The 18,866-nt window shown below is 39.8% G+C and overlaps 1 protein-coding gene across 2 annotated transcripts in view; it reads left to right on the forward strand.

Annotated features, from left to right (window-relative positions):
- The window catches only part of SEL1L3 (SEL1L family member 3), a 42,810-nt gene that overhangs the window by 12,234 nt on the left and 11,710 nt on the right, over positions 1-18,866 (forward strand). The window contains exons 5-17 of one of the 2 annotated variants that reach the window (XM_061993389.1): positions 1,038-1,153; positions 3,742-3,797; positions 5,103-5,235; positions 5,840-5,972; positions 6,709-6,852; positions 7,255-7,466; positions 9,042-9,221; positions 10,057-10,176; positions 10,787-10,927; positions 12,810-12,872; positions 14,817-14,993; positions 16,502-16,629; positions 18,663-18,746. In XM_061993389.1, the coding sequence (XP_061849373.1) occupies positions 1,038-1,153; positions 3,742-3,797; positions 5,103-5,235; positions 5,840-5,972; positions 6,709-6,852; positions 7,255-7,466; positions 9,042-9,221; positions 10,057-10,176; positions 10,787-10,927; positions 12,810-12,872; positions 14,817-14,993; positions 16,502-16,629; positions 18,663-18,746 (1,687 nt within the window). The remainder of the gene's footprint in view (positions 1-1,037; positions 1,154-3,741; positions 3,798-5,102; positions 5,236-5,839; positions 5,973-6,708; positions 6,853-7,254; positions 7,467-9,041; positions 9,222-10,056; positions 10,177-10,786; positions 10,928-12,809; positions 12,873-14,816; positions 14,994-16,501; positions 16,630-18,662; positions 18,747-18,866) is intronic. The other variant, XM_061993390.1, reaches the window with a different exon arrangement.

Consider the following 18,866-nt stretch of genomic DNA (forward strand, 5'->3'; position numbering starts at 1 on the left):
TCTTGTAATCCATCTAGATAATTAATCTATCCATTATAAACTGGATACTTTTCTTTGAAAGACAAACAAAAAACCGGGAATTGATCAGCTCAGTAGGAGAACTGCTTGAGGAGCTTTTAGGACTAGTTTTATTCTCAGGTGTTAGACTAGATTATCGTAATAGCCCATTCTGGTTTTAAAAGCGCAGACCATGAGTCTAGCTCCTGCAGGCCCAAGTCATGCAGGATAGGGTCATCTTGTACTTGATCATTGCACTCTATGTGCTAGCAGTTGAGTAGATACCATTGGTTTCTTTTGCTTCAAGTCATGTCTACTTTCTGATGTTCGAGATCAACTGTGACACCGTCCCTGTTTGCCTTATGTTTAGTGTGTTTATCCAGTCATAGAATCATAGAATGGTAGGGGTTGGAAGGGACCTTTAGAGATCATCTAGTCCAACTCCCCTGCAGAAGCAGATTCACCTAGATCAGGTCACATAGGAACATGTCCAGGCGGGTCTTGAAGACCTCCAAGGAAGGAGACTCCACAACCCCTCTGGGCAGCCTGTGCCAGGCCTCCGTCACCCTCACAGTGAAATAGTTTTTTCTTATGTTTAGTGGAACTTTTTGTGTTCCAGCTTCATCCCATTACCCCTTGTCCTGTTACTAGCTAGTATAGAAAAAAGGGATGCCCCAACCTTCTGACACCCACCCTTTAGATATTTGTAAATGTTAATAAGATCTCCCCTCAGTCTCCTCTTCTCCAGACTAAACAGCCCCAGTTCCCACAGCCTTTTCACATATGAAAGGTGCTCCAGTCCCCTGATCATCTTGGTGGCCCTGCGCAGGACTCTCTCCAGCACTGGGCATTAGCGTCCAGGATGTGTAACTGAAATGTGGAGCACATTTTTCTGGGATTCTGTGAGCGCTGATGTATTGCTTGGCAGGTGCCCCTGTTGGTGATGAAGTGAATGAAGAAGATAGGATCACTGTGAATTAAGAAGAATGTCTTTCATGTTGATGTTTATTTCCATTTTTCTTCTCTTGCTGTTTTGTCAGGTTATCTGCATATTCAGGTGCACCTCATAAGAGGAGATGATCTTGCAGTAAAAACTAGCTTCAGCCTTCCTCTGAACCAGTGGTTGCGACTGGATCTCTCTTTTAAGGGTGGACAGGTATGTGTGCTACTGGATTAGAGGATCAGAGCTGCGGTTTTCCTAATCTGATTATGCCACTGACAAACCCCTTAATAGCAGAGGCTGAGAGAAACACTGTAATTTGTACATTCTTGCATAGAAAAATTTAAAACTAGAAGTTGTGTGGGGATGTTCAGACCATTGGCCTTTGGGAAATCAGCTGAGATGCTTAAGGGAAGAGCCTAGAATTGTTGCATACTCCGTGGCTGTCTTGGCACGCGTTTGCTCTCCAGAGACTTTACAGGCAACCAGGGCTTCTGACTCAGATACATTATGTAAATACTTTGTTACATGGTGTGAGTAGCACTGAGGGACTTTGCACTTGGAGGTTTAGGCGATTTTACCATTCTGAAACAAAAATTTTAAGTCTCTGAACTTCTGTACAGTAACATGCCTCTTGCCTAGATATGTTAGGTAACACGAGGCTTGTGCAGTTGCCAGGTTTTGCATATTTGACAAAGTGTCATAGATTCAGCTACTATTAAAAGACAAAAAAAACATTGCCGTATCACTCTATGGTAAATAAAAGACATAATTTTGATTTTAACAAATCACAATTGCTTTTTCACAACACCTTCCAAATGCAGTTCTGAGTGGGAGAATAATAGAAAAACTCAGTCTTCTATTTCTCAACTTGTTTCTCCTTTCAAGTGGTTGAATAGATCGCATTCTGAATTGTAAATAGTTAGTAATTAATGTCAAGAACAACTATGCAAATATGAAGTACGAGGTAAATGATAAAGCTGGAACAATACTGTACTGAGAGAGCAATGTACGGGGTAAACAGTTGCTGTTCCTTTTGCACCCTACCTTTTTTGAAATGGTGAGCAGATTGATTGTCTTGTAAGAAAATCAGGTAGGCTTTTTATTTAATTATTTACTTTTAATATAGTATGCTTTTAAATATATTGTTAAGAGGAAGAACAAAACCTGTTCTATAGAATTAGAACTGTCTTTCTGCTTGTTCAAATTGTAGTTATGATTGAAGTTCATGAGAGAGAGAAGGCCCTATGGATTCTGAATCTCAATGACAGGTGCTAATATTAGAGTTACTGCCAATATTGATACAGGGTATATTAGTCTTCTTAGAACTTTGAGAATTGCTTGTACATGTAGATTTAAAAAAATATACTTCTATCAGAGAGCGGAGTGAATTTATTCAGGTGTAAGTTAAATCCTGTGGTGAATAAATTTCCACTTCTGGACAAATAAAGGCGCCATGAAGAGTTTAATAAGCACTCTTGTGGAAAACAGAGGAAGCAAAACCAAACTTTAAAACATTTCAATACTTAGAGACATTCTCTGGAGCAAATAAAGCTGTGGTTCAGTTCATCTTACTGACATGTCTTCCTGTAGTAAGTTTTTAAATGCTATGATCCTCAAAAGGTACAGAAGATTCTTTTTATTTAGTCACTTCATGTCCAAAGAAGAGCGAAAGAGCTGGTGTCCAGAGAACAAGTCTTATGAGGAGTGACTGAGGAAACTGGAGTTATTTAGCCTGGAGAAAAGTAGTCTTAGGAGACACCAACTGCCTGAAAGGAGGTTGTAGTGAGGTGTGAGTCAATCTCTCCTCCCAGGTAATAACTGATAGGATGAGAGGAGACGCCCTCAAGTTGTGCCAGGGGAGATTTAGATTGGATATTATGGGAAATCTATTCATGGAAAGGTTTCTTAAACACTGGAACAGACTGCTCAGGAAAGTGATGGAGTCACCATCCCTGGAGATATTTTAAAAATGTGTAGATGTGGCACTTAGGGACACGGTTTAGTGGTGGGCTTGGCAGTGTTAGATCTACAGTTGGACTCAATGATCTTAAAAGTCTTTTCCAACCTAAATGATTCTATGATTTTAGATATATTTAGTCCAGCAGGATCTGAGACAATATGTATAAATTAGAGAAGGCTGGGAAATTGGGGCATTGAGAAATTAAGATCTAGATTTTAAGGGCATCTGAAGATGTAGATGAATGCCTAAGAATACTTAGGGGCTTGAGAAAATGTGAGTCCTTGAGGCAATTTTTTACAGTACCAATATGTATGAAAATCTTGTCTTCCTTCTCAAACATCTGAATTCCTTTAGCCATTCTGGCACTGAAAGTCTACTGTAAGTGCATCTCCTGTAGAGGCAGGAATTGGGCTAACCTTTTTTTACAGTCATGGCCCATTACGTTAGTGTTATGGCCGTTCTTCATCTGTAAGCTACAATTTCTTGAGGAGATGAATGTTCTCTTCATTTAGCATTCATGCTATGTGAAAGCAAAACAGCCTTTCACACTTTGAAAGAATAAAAGCCTCAGCAAAGTACAGAGGTCCTGTAACTGAACACAGAAGTGAAACAGCTGTGCTGTTTTTGCTATTTCTTGTTGCTCATGCTTGGCCAGGACAGATGAGTGCTGATGCTTTTCGTTTAACTCTTCTGACATGTATGAGATAATGTGACACCATCCTCTTTAGTGCAGAGGAGATGCAGCAAGCTGCAGCTGTAATCTTCTAAACTATGAGTTGAAATGGCTAAAGAAATGTGCCTTGTAATAATTGGTTATAATTAATATTTTGTGTTCTTTTAGATAGAAGTAAGCAGTGTTGGGAAGGATTTGAAAAGGCATCATCATCAATCTTTTACGTAAGCAGCATTTTTCCCTTTGTTGTGTAACGTGTGTATGTGTTCAGGTATGAAAAATAGGAGGAGGAGTGCATGAGTTTCTAACTGAGAATCCAGATGATTCCCAAAATGTCTGTGGTCTTTTTCTACTCTACGTTTTCAAAACCAGTTTGCATTATTGTGCTTACACTGAGCATGAGCTGGATAATTTTCTTAATGCCATGAGCTGGTTGAATTAACGTACTGTATGATCTAGTACTGGAGTCTTATTGGAAGATTGGTGGCATTAAGGTCGGTCTTCAGATAAAGTCTTGGACTTACTGAAGTCAAGGGAAGTTTTGCTGTTGCTGTGGGAGGGTTAGGATTTCACTAGTGACGTTGTTATCTGCTTTACTTAGGTAGAGAGCAAAATTTCTACCAAAAAGATTATTGCTCTGTCTTTTGTTCTAAACAACTGTGTAATTTTTTAAATTAATCTTTAATTGTTCTCTCTACTGTAATTTAAAATTCACTCTTTCTTGTGCAAATAGTAAAAAAACCCCACTTCAAACATGGAGACTCTGTAACAGTAAATTACATGGCAGCCTTCATTGTTGTTCCTTCTTTGCTATAGTTCACAAACCAGAAATTGTGAATTTGTAGATAGTAGCTTCAGGAGACAGGTAACTTAAATTGTCATATGCCAATCTTAGAAAAGCACAAGGGAGAAGTGGAACTGAAACCTTTGAATTGTGTAATGATACATGAAACATCAGAAGATACCTACAGGTCAGAAAAATAAAACACGCTGCTTGTTTAATACACGTGTAGACAAGGGATTTATTAAATTTACTCCATAATTGATGACACTAAATTACAGACTTGATTTTGAGATTAAACTGATGGGAAAAATAAAATATAGTGGCAATGTGTTTAAAGGTGTCAGTTATGGAAATTCTGAGAGACAAATTTCATAGAAACGTCATAGAATCCTAGAATGGTTTGAGTTGGAAGGGATCTTAAAGATTATCGTTCCAGCCTTCTTCCACTAGACCAGGTTGCTCAAAGGCCCATCCAGCCTGGCCTTGGACACTTCCAGGGTTGGGGTTTCCACAACCTATACCAGTCCTCACCATCCTCACAGAGAAGAACTTCTTCCTAACATCTAATCTAAATCTCCCCTCTTTCAGTTTAAAGTCATTACCTCTTGTCCTGTCACTACATGCCCTTGTAAAAATTCCCTCTCCAGTTTTCTTGTAGCCCCCTTTAGGCACTGGAAAAAAAAGATCTTTTTTTCTTTCATAGTACTTCTTGATAGATGGCTCACTTCTCTTTCATGTTCTCAAGTTTTCGGGAAGATTTCTATTACGATGACACTGCTGGATACTTTGTTCTTGGAGGCAGTGGATATGTAAACGGTATTGAAGCATTCTTTGGACCTGTGAAGTATTATCGTCTCAACGTGTTAGAAACAGAACAGGTAAACAAAAGCAGTATTTGGAAATAGTTAACAGCCAGCTATAGCTGCCTTTTATTTTAGATGAAGCTCCTATCAAGTGATGAACTTGCTGTGAAGCATAACAATACTTGGGAATATATAACCAAAATATGATCATTTTCTGTTTACAACTAGGAATCTGTTTACATCTAGAATTTAGCTTTACATCTAGTTACCACTTAAAATGCTAAAAGAGATGACTTATAAAAGTGTGTAAAGCATTGTTCCTAAATCTGTATTTAAGTAAGGACTTATTTTCAGTATGTGTCTGTTTCTCAGTGTTTTTGGTGGTGCAGTATTGAACACATTTGATTCATTTATGTTTTTGTTGAAATCAATGGTAAAAGTCTCATAGGCTTGGTCAATTTTGGAAGTTCACCCTTGATTTCTTGGATAATGCTGACTGTCTAAAGTCATAGTCTTTTGTGACAAGCGTCAGGTTGTCTGGCACATAACATGCTGTACCAGATAAGCTGAGTGTAAGAAGCAATCTGTTTCCTTTTGTTATTTGCCTACAACACTTCTTTCTAGACAAGCAGAGAGAGATACTGTAGATGCCATTTGTCTATCCTTTGCCTTTTTATAGATTTCTAATCCTCTTCATGACAAAGAAACAGTGGAACAAATTGAACTGTACTACGAGAGATGCATGGACATTCAAGAAATAGTTTATGAGTACAGACACATTGTAAAACAAGGTGAAAAAGTGAAAAGAAATTGTAAGTATTCAGCCATGAGAAGTGAATCTTAAACTGTTGTCTTTGGAGACCCATTTTCTTAGCTGGATAATGAACATCAAAAGTAAACTTAAATTCAGCCATAATGAGAAAAAAGGCAATTTTAAAGAATTTAGCTTTGTTACTCGTAGCTAAAACTATGGGTTTATCCCTCCAAAGGCTTTTGTGCCATGGAATACAAACTGAAATCATGTTCTTTTTATTTCTCCTCTAATAAGACAGCTGCATAAAGAGACAAAGAAACACTTTTAAGCTTACATGTAAGCTATTCATTTACCTTTCATCCATTTAATTCCCAAATGACCCTAAAGACACATAAATTTTAAGCCCTTTCTCAAAAATGGGCGGCTTTTGCTAGAATGTCTCTGCCACGGTTGCCTAGTGTGCAGTATTGACAAGTTTATGCCAAAGCAACGACTTCAGTGAAAGAAGAGTAGCACAGCTTAGATGTGTGCTGAAAACTAGCGTATGTTTCCAATTAGAATTCAGTTCCATGCATTGTGATCAAAGTATGGAAGAGAGAAGAAGAAATCTTACGTATTTATAAGTGGCTGTGCTAGCTCTTTGAGTTTGTAGCACTATTTAGTGTTAAGGATGTGCTTATCTTGTCCATGAATTTTTAGTTTATCTTAGAAACATCTCATTTTTTCTACAAGAAGCTTGTTTTTAAAGTCCAACCAAGTCAACTGTCATGTCTTAATTCCATTGTTTTCTCTAGGTTACTATGAAAACTATTATTTGAAGCAGATTCACAAATATGGAGAAAAATCCAAATGTGATGCCTTCACGTGGGGAAAAGAGCTCAGGGAAAAGTACCACACTTTGTTCAAAGTGTTACAAGAGATGGACTTCAGTGCTCCAGGTGGTAATTGTCTTTTATTTTATTGTTCTTAAATAACTCCACAATCTATGTCATGTAAGTTAGTATGCTTTGACTATAGTTCGTGTTTTATACTTATCATATCAGCTTACTAAAGGAGTGTCATGTGGCTTCTATGTTGTGCTGCTAATGAAAGATGGCTTACTATGCAGAAGGAAATAGAGATATCCTTACACTTTTAGTGGTCAGTTACTTTGGATTTTGATTCACCTTTTCTATTCAATAATACCTTGTTTCTCTAGGAATCTTGGTTATCCGCATTGAGAATACCATGCAGTATGAGAAATAACAGAATCTGTGCCAGTCCCGTTAAATTAAACAGGGGAAATCAGTTCCTGATTTTTAACTCTTGAAGTAACTGTGTGTCTTATGTTTTATTTTTAGTCTTAGAAGATGGAAGTGATACAGTTCTAGAAATTGGCCGGAGGATGTTTGAGAAGGTTGCAAAGAGTCTGTCCAGTGCTGATGGCCTCAACAATATGGGCTCCTCTGTCCCTCTCTTGGTGGATTCTAGTTGTTGTGGATACCATAAGGCTTCCTATTTCCTTGCAGTTATATTTGAAACGGGGCTTGGTGTGTCTGTGGATCGTGCAAAGGTAGTGTATTTAATACGTTTGGTTGTATCTGTAAAATTAATTGCCTTTAAAGGCAATTTAGAAATGAGATGGTTTTGTGATCAATTGAATTTAAAAATGTGAAATGGCCTCCAGATTCAGGCTATGGTGGAAGGAGTTCCCTAATACAGCTAACACCCAATAGCCCAATGGCAGTGAAGTCTTTTTGAAGTCCTGATGGTGGGAATCTTTAACCTGCTCATCCAGAACAAGGAAATATATGATTTAACAAGATATAAAAGTGATGTGGTAAAATGAGTAGCGTGGAACATACTACTTTTCCCAGTTGCTGAGGAGGTAGGATGAGGTAATAACCCTCAAGTTACAACAGTCATTTGTAGATGAGAGTGAAAGTAGTTTCACGTCAGACAAATTTCCTAAAGTGGAAGGGTTGTATAGTACAGTGAGGAAAGCAGCCCCATTTTACAGTGTGCAAAAATGTGGCACTGAGTGTATTATGGTCAGATGATTAAAGGTAACCAAAGTAGAACTGTTTTCTTTTGAAAAGACCTGACCATGCTGCAGCTGAGCAATGGCAGAACTTGTGAACTCCTGACCTTTTAGACAGATTGCAAATACCTGAAATGTTTCCATGTGGCTCTATTGCAAGGTCAAATAAAGGAGAGGTGTTTATATCTCACTGGAAGAGGGCTACACTGAATTTGCCAATAGATATTTAATTGTGATGTTGTAGTGTTAATATAAAATGCCTGTAAAGAATGGCAGATCTGCCTAATGGGGTTACAGGATACTAAACCAGAAGAACCCCTGAGAGGCCAATCTGAGACCAAGCTGGCTCCAGTTTCTCAAACACAAGAAACCTTAGACAGGAGCTTTTTTAATACCCTGATTATTGAGTATACGTAATGCTAATTATGGAGGCTAAGTAATTTCATTATTGGATCTGCTTCATCTAGTGTAGGAAATAATTTAATATCCAGCACAGATGGGACACTACTATTTTTACTACTGTGTAGATGAAAAATAATAGTAGTGCTGAAAATGGGTTTGGTAAACGTGTAAGACTATTCCTAGCACCAACTAGTGTCTTTCTAGCACCAATTACTGTGAATCTCAAGAGATCTTTCTGCTGAAGCTGTCAGACACAAGTCCTGTTCTCCTAGTCCTGTCAGGTCCTTAGGGGAAGATTTTCAAGTATTGTTTATTAACTACCATATATTTCCACTGACTTCAGAGTGAAAACTCCAGTTGACATCAGTGAGACTACTTAAGACACTGCCAAGTATAAAAAGTGTCAGAGTATAATTAACACTATAATAAAGTGGTGTTAAAAAATTGCTGCATGTTTAGTGGTGTCAGAGTAAGTGCATTGCTTGAAAAGTAATTTAGAGTCTCATTTTTCTTTCAAGTCTTTCTATACATATAGAAGACATTTTAACTACTTCAGGGCTATGCTTGATTGTATAAGTGTTTACATGGTATAGCTAGTATGTCAGCTAACAGTGTGAACACTGTTCCCTGTAAATCTCTACCAAAGTGCTAAACTTGGTAGATGTGCAGTGAATTCACTCTTTTTTAACTATTGATTTTTTCCAGGGTCTGCTATATAGTTTGGTCGGTGCTCAGGGGAATGAGAGACTTGCTGAGATGAATCTTGGCTATAAACATTACCAAGGCATTAATAACTATCCACTTGATTTGGAGCTGTCATATGCTTATTACAGCAATATTGCAATAAAGACATCGCTGGATCAACACACCATAAAAGGGGAACAGGTTAAAAAGTTCTAAGTGTATCTGAATTTGTTTATGTGCAAATGAATTTAAATTTATTGATATTAATTATGTGGCCAGAGTGCTTTTTGTCTTGATTTACAAATATTAGTTCATCTGATGGATGTCTCTGCCCATGGCAGGGCTGGTAGACCATTCCAAGATTCTAGGATTGTTACAAAATCCCCCAAATTATATGTAGGTATCATGGCTCTATTTCATTGCAAGGGGGAAACCAAATCAAAGTTAGGCTAAAATCCTCAGAGCTGTCCACAGGCCTATCATTCAGGAAAATCCAAGTCTGACTCTTGGGCCCTAATTCCTAATTCAGTTTTTTTATTATTCACATAACTGAATGTGTTTATTAAGCAACTGATCTGCTGTTTTAATAGCCAAACATCATGAAGTTCCTGCAAAAGATTATCTTCTCCATACTTAGACTTTTTTTGTAATCAGATGTAAAGATCTGGGTGTTAATTACCTGTCTGATGAGATAAAATTACAGTAAATGATTTTAGAATGAGCTGCTAAACAGGATATGAACACAACTTCTATCTGTAAAGGATGCTCATGGTAGGTCAGGACTAGGATCCTGGCTTATGAGAATGAATTATTTTTGTACAAAAGCAATAAAAAGATTTTTATTGTTGAAGAAATAAAATGAGCAGAATGCCACCTAGATAAGAGTGCTGTAGGGCAGGTCTTCATTGACCTTGCTGACGGCTTTCTGATTTTCTGATCACAAACTTTTAGGGACAAATAGGGCAACACGTTCATTTTGGTGTCAAATGGATTAATTCATTGTATAATCATATTTTTTTCTTCACTTACTCTTCAGGCATTTGTTGAAACTATAAGGCTCATGGATGATGAACTGCTGAAAGCTCAAACAAAAGAAAATGGTGATGTCTTTATGTGGTTAAAACATGAAGCAACAAGAGGAAATGCAGCTGCACAGGTACAAAGTGATGCATTTCCCCTTTCTTGGTTTTGTACACACATCATGTATATATGTCTGTAGAATATATAGGAAAGGTTTAGAGGAGAGTGGGCAGATGTTTTCCTTTTTCCACCCAGAATTGCTTCTTTTTTGTGATCTTCAATTATTTCCCATCTTTCTTTGTGATAATTTCCATTGACCACGAAAAAAACTGTAACAACAATGCAAAGCAAAAGGGAAGAGTTGTGAGGATTCGGCAGGCTTCTTCTCTGATCATTTTCCCTGGGTTTATATTTGACACAGGGCAGTTACTGCTGCTGATCTGAGACCAGCCACAATACATTGTAATACTGAGCCATTTGCATACATCATACCACCTTTATCACTTACCTCTGCATTTAAATCAAGCCAAACTTTCGTGGTGCTGACAGCTGTAAAAAATAACCCTGTACTTTTCACCAATGGGAAACCCTCTGAATATTTCCGATAACCAATTATTTCAAACTGTTGAGGATGTATAACTAGTTTACTCACACAAAATCCATTTAAGCCAGCAAAAGTTTTCTCCTGCAATTCCAGTTTCAATACCAGCATTTGCAACATTAATGCTTACCTTGTTTTCTTTTAGCAACGGTTGGCTCAGATGCTTTTTTGGGGTCAACAAGGAGTGGCAAAAAATCCTGAAGCTGCAATAGAATGGTATGCAAAGGGTGCAATAGAAACAGAGGATCCAGTGTTAATATATGATTATGCCATTGTGTTATTTAAGGTAAGTCATGTTTCGTATTTTCACTTTAAAAAAAAATGGTTTGTATGACACGTGTTTGTATGTTTGCAATCTGCAAAGAGACACTGTGAGAGTGTGTACAAGTGCTTTTACAATTACTCTGAAAATCAGTCAATGGTTGTGAAGCTGATGTTGACTTTTACCAGATATGCACAAAGTTTTAGAGAGAACGAGTTAAAAGAGATTTAATTACTTTGTTCCTAGCCAGGTTCAGGATCAAAATACCACCTAAATTGTGGATTGTAAGTTTTCCTGATGACTTGTCACCTAAAAAATCCAACCGGCTAGTAGGCATAGCCTTAGTGTAGAAATGTAGGTGAAAGTTCCATCCTTTCTTAGAATGTCTTTTATTAGATCTCTGGAAATATTTTTTAGTAGGAATTAAATAGTCTGTGCATGCAGTTAGTTTTTTCCTGCTAGGATACAGTAGACAGCAAAAGCTAAACTCAGACATAACTGCACCCGAGTGAGAGAGGTGATACCAGCGAAGTGGTGTCATCCATGAGATATTCAGCAGTACTCAAGGTTAGAGGTGTTGGTGTAGAACTGTTTGGTCTTCATTTCATTCCTTTGATAGCAGAGGGCTATTGTCTACCAAATGCTTGCTTAAGTTTTACTTCTGTTCATTTAGAGCACCCATAGTCTGTTTGACTGTCGTGGTTTAGGCCCATCAGGGAACAAAGGCCACGATTAGCCTCGAGTACCGAAGAGGCTGAGAATTGCTCGAGGGCAGGGAGGGCTTAATTGCCGCTTAAGGTTCAGGACAAAACAGACCAGGCTACTCGGTTTGGGGAAGAAAACAGAAAATAATTTAATGCAAAATCAACCAAAACATAACCAAAATGAAACAACCCAGAGTAATACATCAATGGAGAGTCCAACCAGCCTTTTTAAGAACACCTTCTTGCCACCCCTCCCCTCTTCCCGGGTTCAGAGCCCTGATCCCGGTGTTTTTACCTTGCCCCCCCTGAACGGTTCGGGGGGGCAGGCAGTGGGGGGGTTCAGTTAGTCGGTTTCCGAGAGCTTCTGCCGTTTGTCCCTCCTCAGGACGGGTGAACTCCACGCCAGTCCTCCCTGCAAGTCCGTGGGGTAACTCACAAGCATGGCAGATCTGCATGGGCTGCTCTGCGGCGCGCAGGCTCTCCAACACGGCCTGGGCCATGGCCATCTTCGCACACAGTCCCTCGCCCGTCCGGGCTCACCCACACGGAGCTGTTGGTGGCTCTCAGTCCTGCCACGAATCTCCATAGGTTTCAGGGGCACAGCTTGTATTCTCGCCACGGCTTGCAGAAGGGTCTCCGGTCTACTGCTTCTCGTTCCTTCCTCCTTCTCTGGCTTAAGGGTCCGCGTGGTGGCCTCCATCTTGTATCCCTCTCCACCTCCCGACTCGCATTTCAAATTCCCGTCCCCTAAATAGTGATCGCAGAGGCGCCAGATTGGCCCAGCCGGGCCAGAGGTGGGTCTGAACCTAGGAGCCGGGGGAGGGTCTTCACTGCAACCCGCTCCCCCTGTTACCAAGCCAAAAGCTGCTCCTTGCTAAACCAGGACATTGACCCATGTCTGGAATTAATTTATATATCTTGAGCATGACATCTGTTTATTTCCTCTGGAGGCACTGTGACATCCTTTGTCAGGATAGCTGACGTAGGAGAGCTGTTACTCATTGCCAAATCGATGCCTAGACAGAATTGTGAATGAAGGATAAGCACAAAACTGCCTTTTTTTGCTGTAGCTTTTAAAAGCTGAATAAGACCTAGTAAATAATAGTGTCAATGTTAAAACGCATTTTGGATGTGTATGTGTGAATTTTCATCAGTCTGTATTCTGTAGTTGTAAATAATTGTTTCACATATCCATTTCCTAGGGCCAAGGTGTAAAAAAGAACACAAAACTTGCTTTGGAATTGATGAAGAAAGCAGCAGCCAAGGTAAAATGTAATCAATGTTTTATTGTAAAAGTCTTATCCCAGGTGCTAATAACAATGAACTCTGATTTATGTAAAGTGCATGTTACTGTAATTCCGTGTAAATACTGATCGTCTCCCCCAGTGTCTGCACCATGAACGGTGAAAGCCTTATTTCCCCAGACTGAGAGACTAGATCGCTCAAAATCAAGCAAAAGTTCTATGGAAAAAAAGGAATTCTCTCTACTTAGATATTTTAGAACTTGATGGTAGTGAAGTGACTTACTGAGTGAATGAACAAGAGTAAAGACTGAGGTCTGGATTGTACTTCTGCAGTTTGTGCTGAGTGATGGTGCCTTCCTGCAGCACAAGAACTGAATGCAGAAGAAAGGTGGCTTCCTGTCTCATCACCCCTGAGCTGTGATGGTGAATGACAAGTTCTCTCTGCTTAGAGTTAGAACTCCTCCAGGGGATGCCGGTGACTGGAAAAAGACTGAATGTACTGTCTCTGGCCAGTTCTTCTCTACTTCAGGGAGATCTAGATGTCTCAAAGCCTTCTGTATTTTTTCATAGCAGGGGGAAATACTGACAGGCACCACAGAGAAGAGACACCTCCCTCCATTTAATGATCTAGTACAATCAGATTGCCCAGGTAGTGATGTGGTTCTTAGTATAAAAGCAGAAGAGTACTTAGACCTTGAATACCTTCCTGCCCCCAGAGCCAGACCTAGTTAAATTACTGACAATGACAATAAGATGTCATTGCTGGCCAACATCAGAAAATAATTGTGCTGGTTCTGTCATTCCTTTGAAACAGGAGAGAATATCTGTTCTACTGCCAGTTTGGGAAAGACTTGAATAAACTAAGTGGTTTTCACAATGTGATTAAAATTCCCTTGACTCAGGATCTGAGGAACAGATTCCAGCAAGCATCCTAGAGACAGCAATTTCCTTACTCCACTTGAACTCAGATACTTAACCTTTTTATGCTCCAGTGCACATTTTTCTATACAAAACCAACACCATAATTATTGAAAAGTTTAAACTGCTTTTGCATTTTAATGGATAATTTAGTAACACTTCTTAAATCTGAAAGGAAAAGGAATCCTTTTCCAAAAGGCCTTTGTAAGTGCCAGTATTATGCAGTTCTTTCTACAGAAGGAGACTGTCCAGCATAGAAGCCAACAGTAGCAAGCAAATAACTAGTATTTGTGCACTGAGATTTTTTAAGTAGTTTTTACTTTATGTCACTGTCTTAGCATGTTTGCTATTAGGCATACTTTATAAGAGTGAGGAACATGTTTGTGTTTATTGGTACAGAGTAATTTGTACTGTTGGCATACTTACAGCCACCATATGGTCCATCAGTTTATACAAGGAGACAGTGACTCCTTGCAACCAAAATTAAAACTGTTCCAGGAGGATTTTCTCTTCTTGATGCATATTTATTGATGCAAAGACACAAGTTAGTAATAGCATGTAGCACTATCTTAAGCAGATCTGTATGATGTTGGTCAAGTACATTTTGAAAACAATGTCACAAAGATCTGTGTTCATCACTTCCTATTTGTTGGTAGGGAAATGTTCTAGTTTAAAAGAAGTGGGTTTTTTGATTCCTGTCAATCACCTTCCAGGAGTTTACAAGAATAGGTGCCCCATTTTGGCTTTGCAGAGGAAACAGGTGAAAAACATTCCCAGCTGGTTCTTGTCAAGAACTACAAATCTGAATGCAGACACAGATGATACTCAATACTAGGGCACAAGCAAGAGTAGTGTGAAAAAGAGCCAGCCAACCTTTATACTTCTTAGTCCCAGACCAGTGTAATTTTGTCTGGACTCTTGTGCCAGACATCTAGAATCTAGGCAAGGTCACCAGAGCACCCCCAGTCAAGCACCTGGGTGGAATAGCGAAGTCACCCACAGCAGAATAAAACATGTGATGTGAGAGTGCTCTTCTCCTTCCCTAAGGGCTTGCCTCAGGCAGTGAATGGGTTGGGATGGTACTACCACAATTTTAAAAGAGACTACAGAAAAGCAGCCGAACACTGGTTAATTGCTGAAGAACTGGGGAATCCCGATGCATCATACAACCTTGGTGTCCTTTACTTAGATGGGATTTACCCTGGCGTACCTGGTAGGAATCAAGTAAGTAAATATTTAATAGTACTGTTTCTTAAATTAGGGCTCAGTTTGCTGTGCTCACTCTGATTTAGATTTTTATACCTTTTATCACAAAGAAGGGTCTTACTAAGGAATTCAGTCAGATTGCATAGAGAGAGAGATGTTATTCAGTCATACTTACGTGTGTGTTTCCCTTAATTTAGAAACAAAGCATATACAGATTTAGCTCCAGGGACTACCTCTACTTTCCTCCATCCAGGGACAGCAGCCAGGATAGTGTGTGCTCTCATATCATAAGATCCTTTCAGTGTCTCTGAGTTTTAGATTAGAAAGTGTATAGAGAAAGAGTGGTTTCCACAACAGTTGAAAGCAGCAGAGCCCTGTCCCGGAACTCATGAACACAGCATCTGTGAACCTCAGAACTGCAGTGGAAGACCTTCCAATCAAACTTGCAAATGTAACTAATACAATCCTGGTAGACTGTGCTATTTTGGTTTGTCTTTGTGTTGCAGCCCATTTATTAACGTTTTTCACTGACGTGGTTATATTTCTTGTAATTAAGTAGTTTATGACCAGCAGCACAGACATAGTGAGGTAGGCTGTAATAAATGGAAACAGACCTTGCACTTGGAGTTAAAGATGTTTCCATTGTGGCTCATGAGTTCTGACATCTGGATATACCCCAGACAGTGAGCAGTTCTGCTGCCAACAGCAGGAGTGCTTGCCAACGTGTACGTTTGGCAAACACATTTTCCTTCCCCAGGGACCAAAATATACATTTCAGAGTGGACTGATTATCAAAGTACACCTAAAAGTGTCCAGGTTTCTTTATTCACTAAAGCCATGGGCTAGGAGAAGTACTTAGTTAGGGGTATGATGAATGCTCTGAAGTCCATGCTCACTCACAGAAAACATGTATTAATGGTTAGAATTTTCCTGAAATCAATCATTTCAGGCTGTGTGCTGCTTTGGGTTACATTACAGGTTACTGTTTCTGAGGGTAAAAGGTGGAGAGTCACATGGCCCTCCTGCTTATGCAGTTCTGGCCCTGCCTACTCAGACTGTGTTACCTTTTATAAACCACTTTCAGAGGCTGGAGCACTGTGGCTGTGCGCTGCTGGACACACTGAGCATTGTTGCTGCTCCTCGGCCTTCCCTTCAATATTACCAGATCAAATTCCTGTTCTCCAGGATCCCTTATTAATCTCCCTGTCAGTGAATAGCTGATGTTGCTTTTGTCAGTGCACACAAGACTTGTATGCTACCAGGTGTTTAGGCACTACATTTAGGCACTTTTCTATTTGACATTCCATCTATTACCAGATTTTGTGTTTTAAAAAACCCTTTTCCAGCCTAATCTATTAAAGAGGCAGGAGAAAGTAATTCATATAAGTGCACTGAAAGTAGTTAAACTGGCTTGCCTTCATTAGCCAATTGCCTCTTTTATTCATTTAGTGTAATGACTCTGGGCAAATGAAACTCAGTAAGTATTAATAATGCAGAGTTGCTAGTTGTGTCTTATTTCTTCACAGACAGTTGCTGCACGCTATTTCTATAAAGCTGCTCAAGGAGGACATATAGAAGGGACTTTACGATGCTCACTGTACTACATCACAGGAAATATGGAAGACTTCCCTAGAGATCCAGAAAAAGCTGTAATGTAAGGAATGAAATCATTTGGTAAAGGAGAATATATTTCTGGTGGGATTATTTTAATTACTGGTGACTTTGGACCATGGACTTAAAATACGCAGCATGGGCAACAAACAGGAGGAGATAGAACTTAGAACTGGCCAATGATATAAAAGAAAATGTTTCTATGAATATTTTAGCAACAAAAGTAGGGCTATGGAGAATCTCCATCCTTTAATGGACACAAGATGAAGCATAGTGACAAAGGATGAGGAAAAGGCTGAGGTACTTAATGCTTTCTCTCAGTCTCCAATAGTAAGACCTGTTGTTCTCTGGGTACCCAGCCCCTTGAGCTGGAAGACAGGTACAGGGAGCAAAGTGAAGTCCCTATAATTCCAAGGGAAATGCTGTGTGACCTGCTGCTTCACCTTAACACACACAAATCTGTAAGACTGAATGAGATCCACCCAAGGGTCCTGATGAAGCTGGCAGAAGTGCTCACTGAGCCACTCTCCATCATCTGCCAGCAGTCCTGGCTCACCAGGTAGGTCCCAGTAGGCTGGAGGATGGCAAATGTAACACCCATCCACAGGCAAGGCCAAAAGGAGGATCCTGGGAGCTACAGGGCTGTCAGCCTAACCTCAGTGCTAGAGAAGGTTATGGAGCAGATCATCTTGAGTGTCATTGTGAGGCACATACAGGAAAAACAAGGGTTCAGGCCCAGTCAGCATGACTTTATGAAGGGCAGGTCCTGCTTGACCGACCTGGGCTTCTATGACAAGGTGGCTCAGTGGATGAGGGGAAGGCTGTGGATAATGTTTAACTGAACTAGGTTTTTGACACCATTTCCCATAGCATCTTCCTGGAGAAACTGGCTGGATGGCCAGGCCCAGAGAGTGGTGATGAACGGAGTTAAATCCAGTTAGTGGCTGGTGACCAGTGGTGGTCACCAGTGGTGATTCCCAGGGCTCAATGTTGGGACCTGTTCTATCTAAGACCTTTATCAATGATCTGGATGAGGGAATTGAGTAAGTTTGCAGATGACACAAAGCTGGACGTATGTGGAGATCTGCTTGAGAGCAGGAAGGCTCTTCAAAGGGACTTGGATGGGCTGGATTGATGGGCCAAGGCTGATTGTATGAGGTTCAACAAGGCCAAGTGCTTTGGCCTGCACTTGGGCCAAAGCAACTCCAGGCAACGCTACAGGCTTGGGACAGAGTGGCCCCAAGTAATAACTGAGAGGACAAGAGGAAACAGCCTCAAGTTGCACATGGGGACATTTAGATTGGATATTAGGGAAAAAAATCTTCACTGAAAGGATTATTAAACACCGGAACGGGCTGCCCAGGGAGTGGATTCCCCATCCCTGGAGATATTTAAAAGATGTGTAGATGGGTGCTGAGGGTCATGGTTTAGTGATGGACTTGGCAGTGTTAGGTTAGTGGTTGGACTCAATGAACTTAAAGGTCTTTCTAACTGGAACAATTCTGTGATTCCATACCTTCATGATGCTAAAGTTTGATCCACGTGAAAATGTGTATTATTTAAATGACCAGTAGATTTTGAGAGATGTTGAATGTGTTTGTTTAATACTTTTGTTTTTCCAGAACAGCTCAGAGAGATTGTATCAGAGAACTCTGAGAGTTTGTACCTAACAAACAAAGCCATGCTTATTAGATTTTAAAGAAATGACAGGCTCCTGATGTGGTGGAACTGGTATTTCGCATCAGAAAAAAGGCAGATAATTAGTTACACCATTATTAACTTATGTTTGTGTTCTGTTAAAAAAAAAAAAAAAGGAGGGAAGGAAAAAAAGTAATTTTGCCAAGAAAAAGCACAGGATATCTCTGATATCCTCACGGAGATGAATGGACAAAATGTCCTCATTCAGCCAACAGTTACAAGACTGATTCAGCAACTACAGTGAAATCCCATAGTTTGTCTTGTGGAAGAAGTCAGAAGTTGATCTCATATCCTTTTGTGTCCTTTGAGTCAGGGTGAACTGGAATAACATTACTGGAGCACAGCTGTTCACTTTTTGTTGTTTGTTCTTTCCTACAGCTGGGCGAAACACATTGCAGAGAAGAATGGCTACTTAGGTCATGTCATCAGAAAAGCTCTCAATGCTTATCTGGAACTTTCATGGTATATTTGTTCTGTTCTCTTCGAGTTCATTCTCTGTTTTTCACCTACTTTATAGCCTGATAAAATAAGTAACATTGGGCCATCATCTCCAAAAACCATAAGTAGTAGCAAAACAGCCAT

The sequence above is a fragment of the Colius striatus genome, chromosome 3, assembly GCF_028858725.1.
Source record: "Colius striatus isolate bColStr4 chromosome 3, bColStr4.1.hap1, whole genome shotgun sequence".
Lineage (NCBI taxonomy): Eukaryota > Metazoa > Chordata > Aves > Coliiformes > Coliidae > Colius > Colius striatus.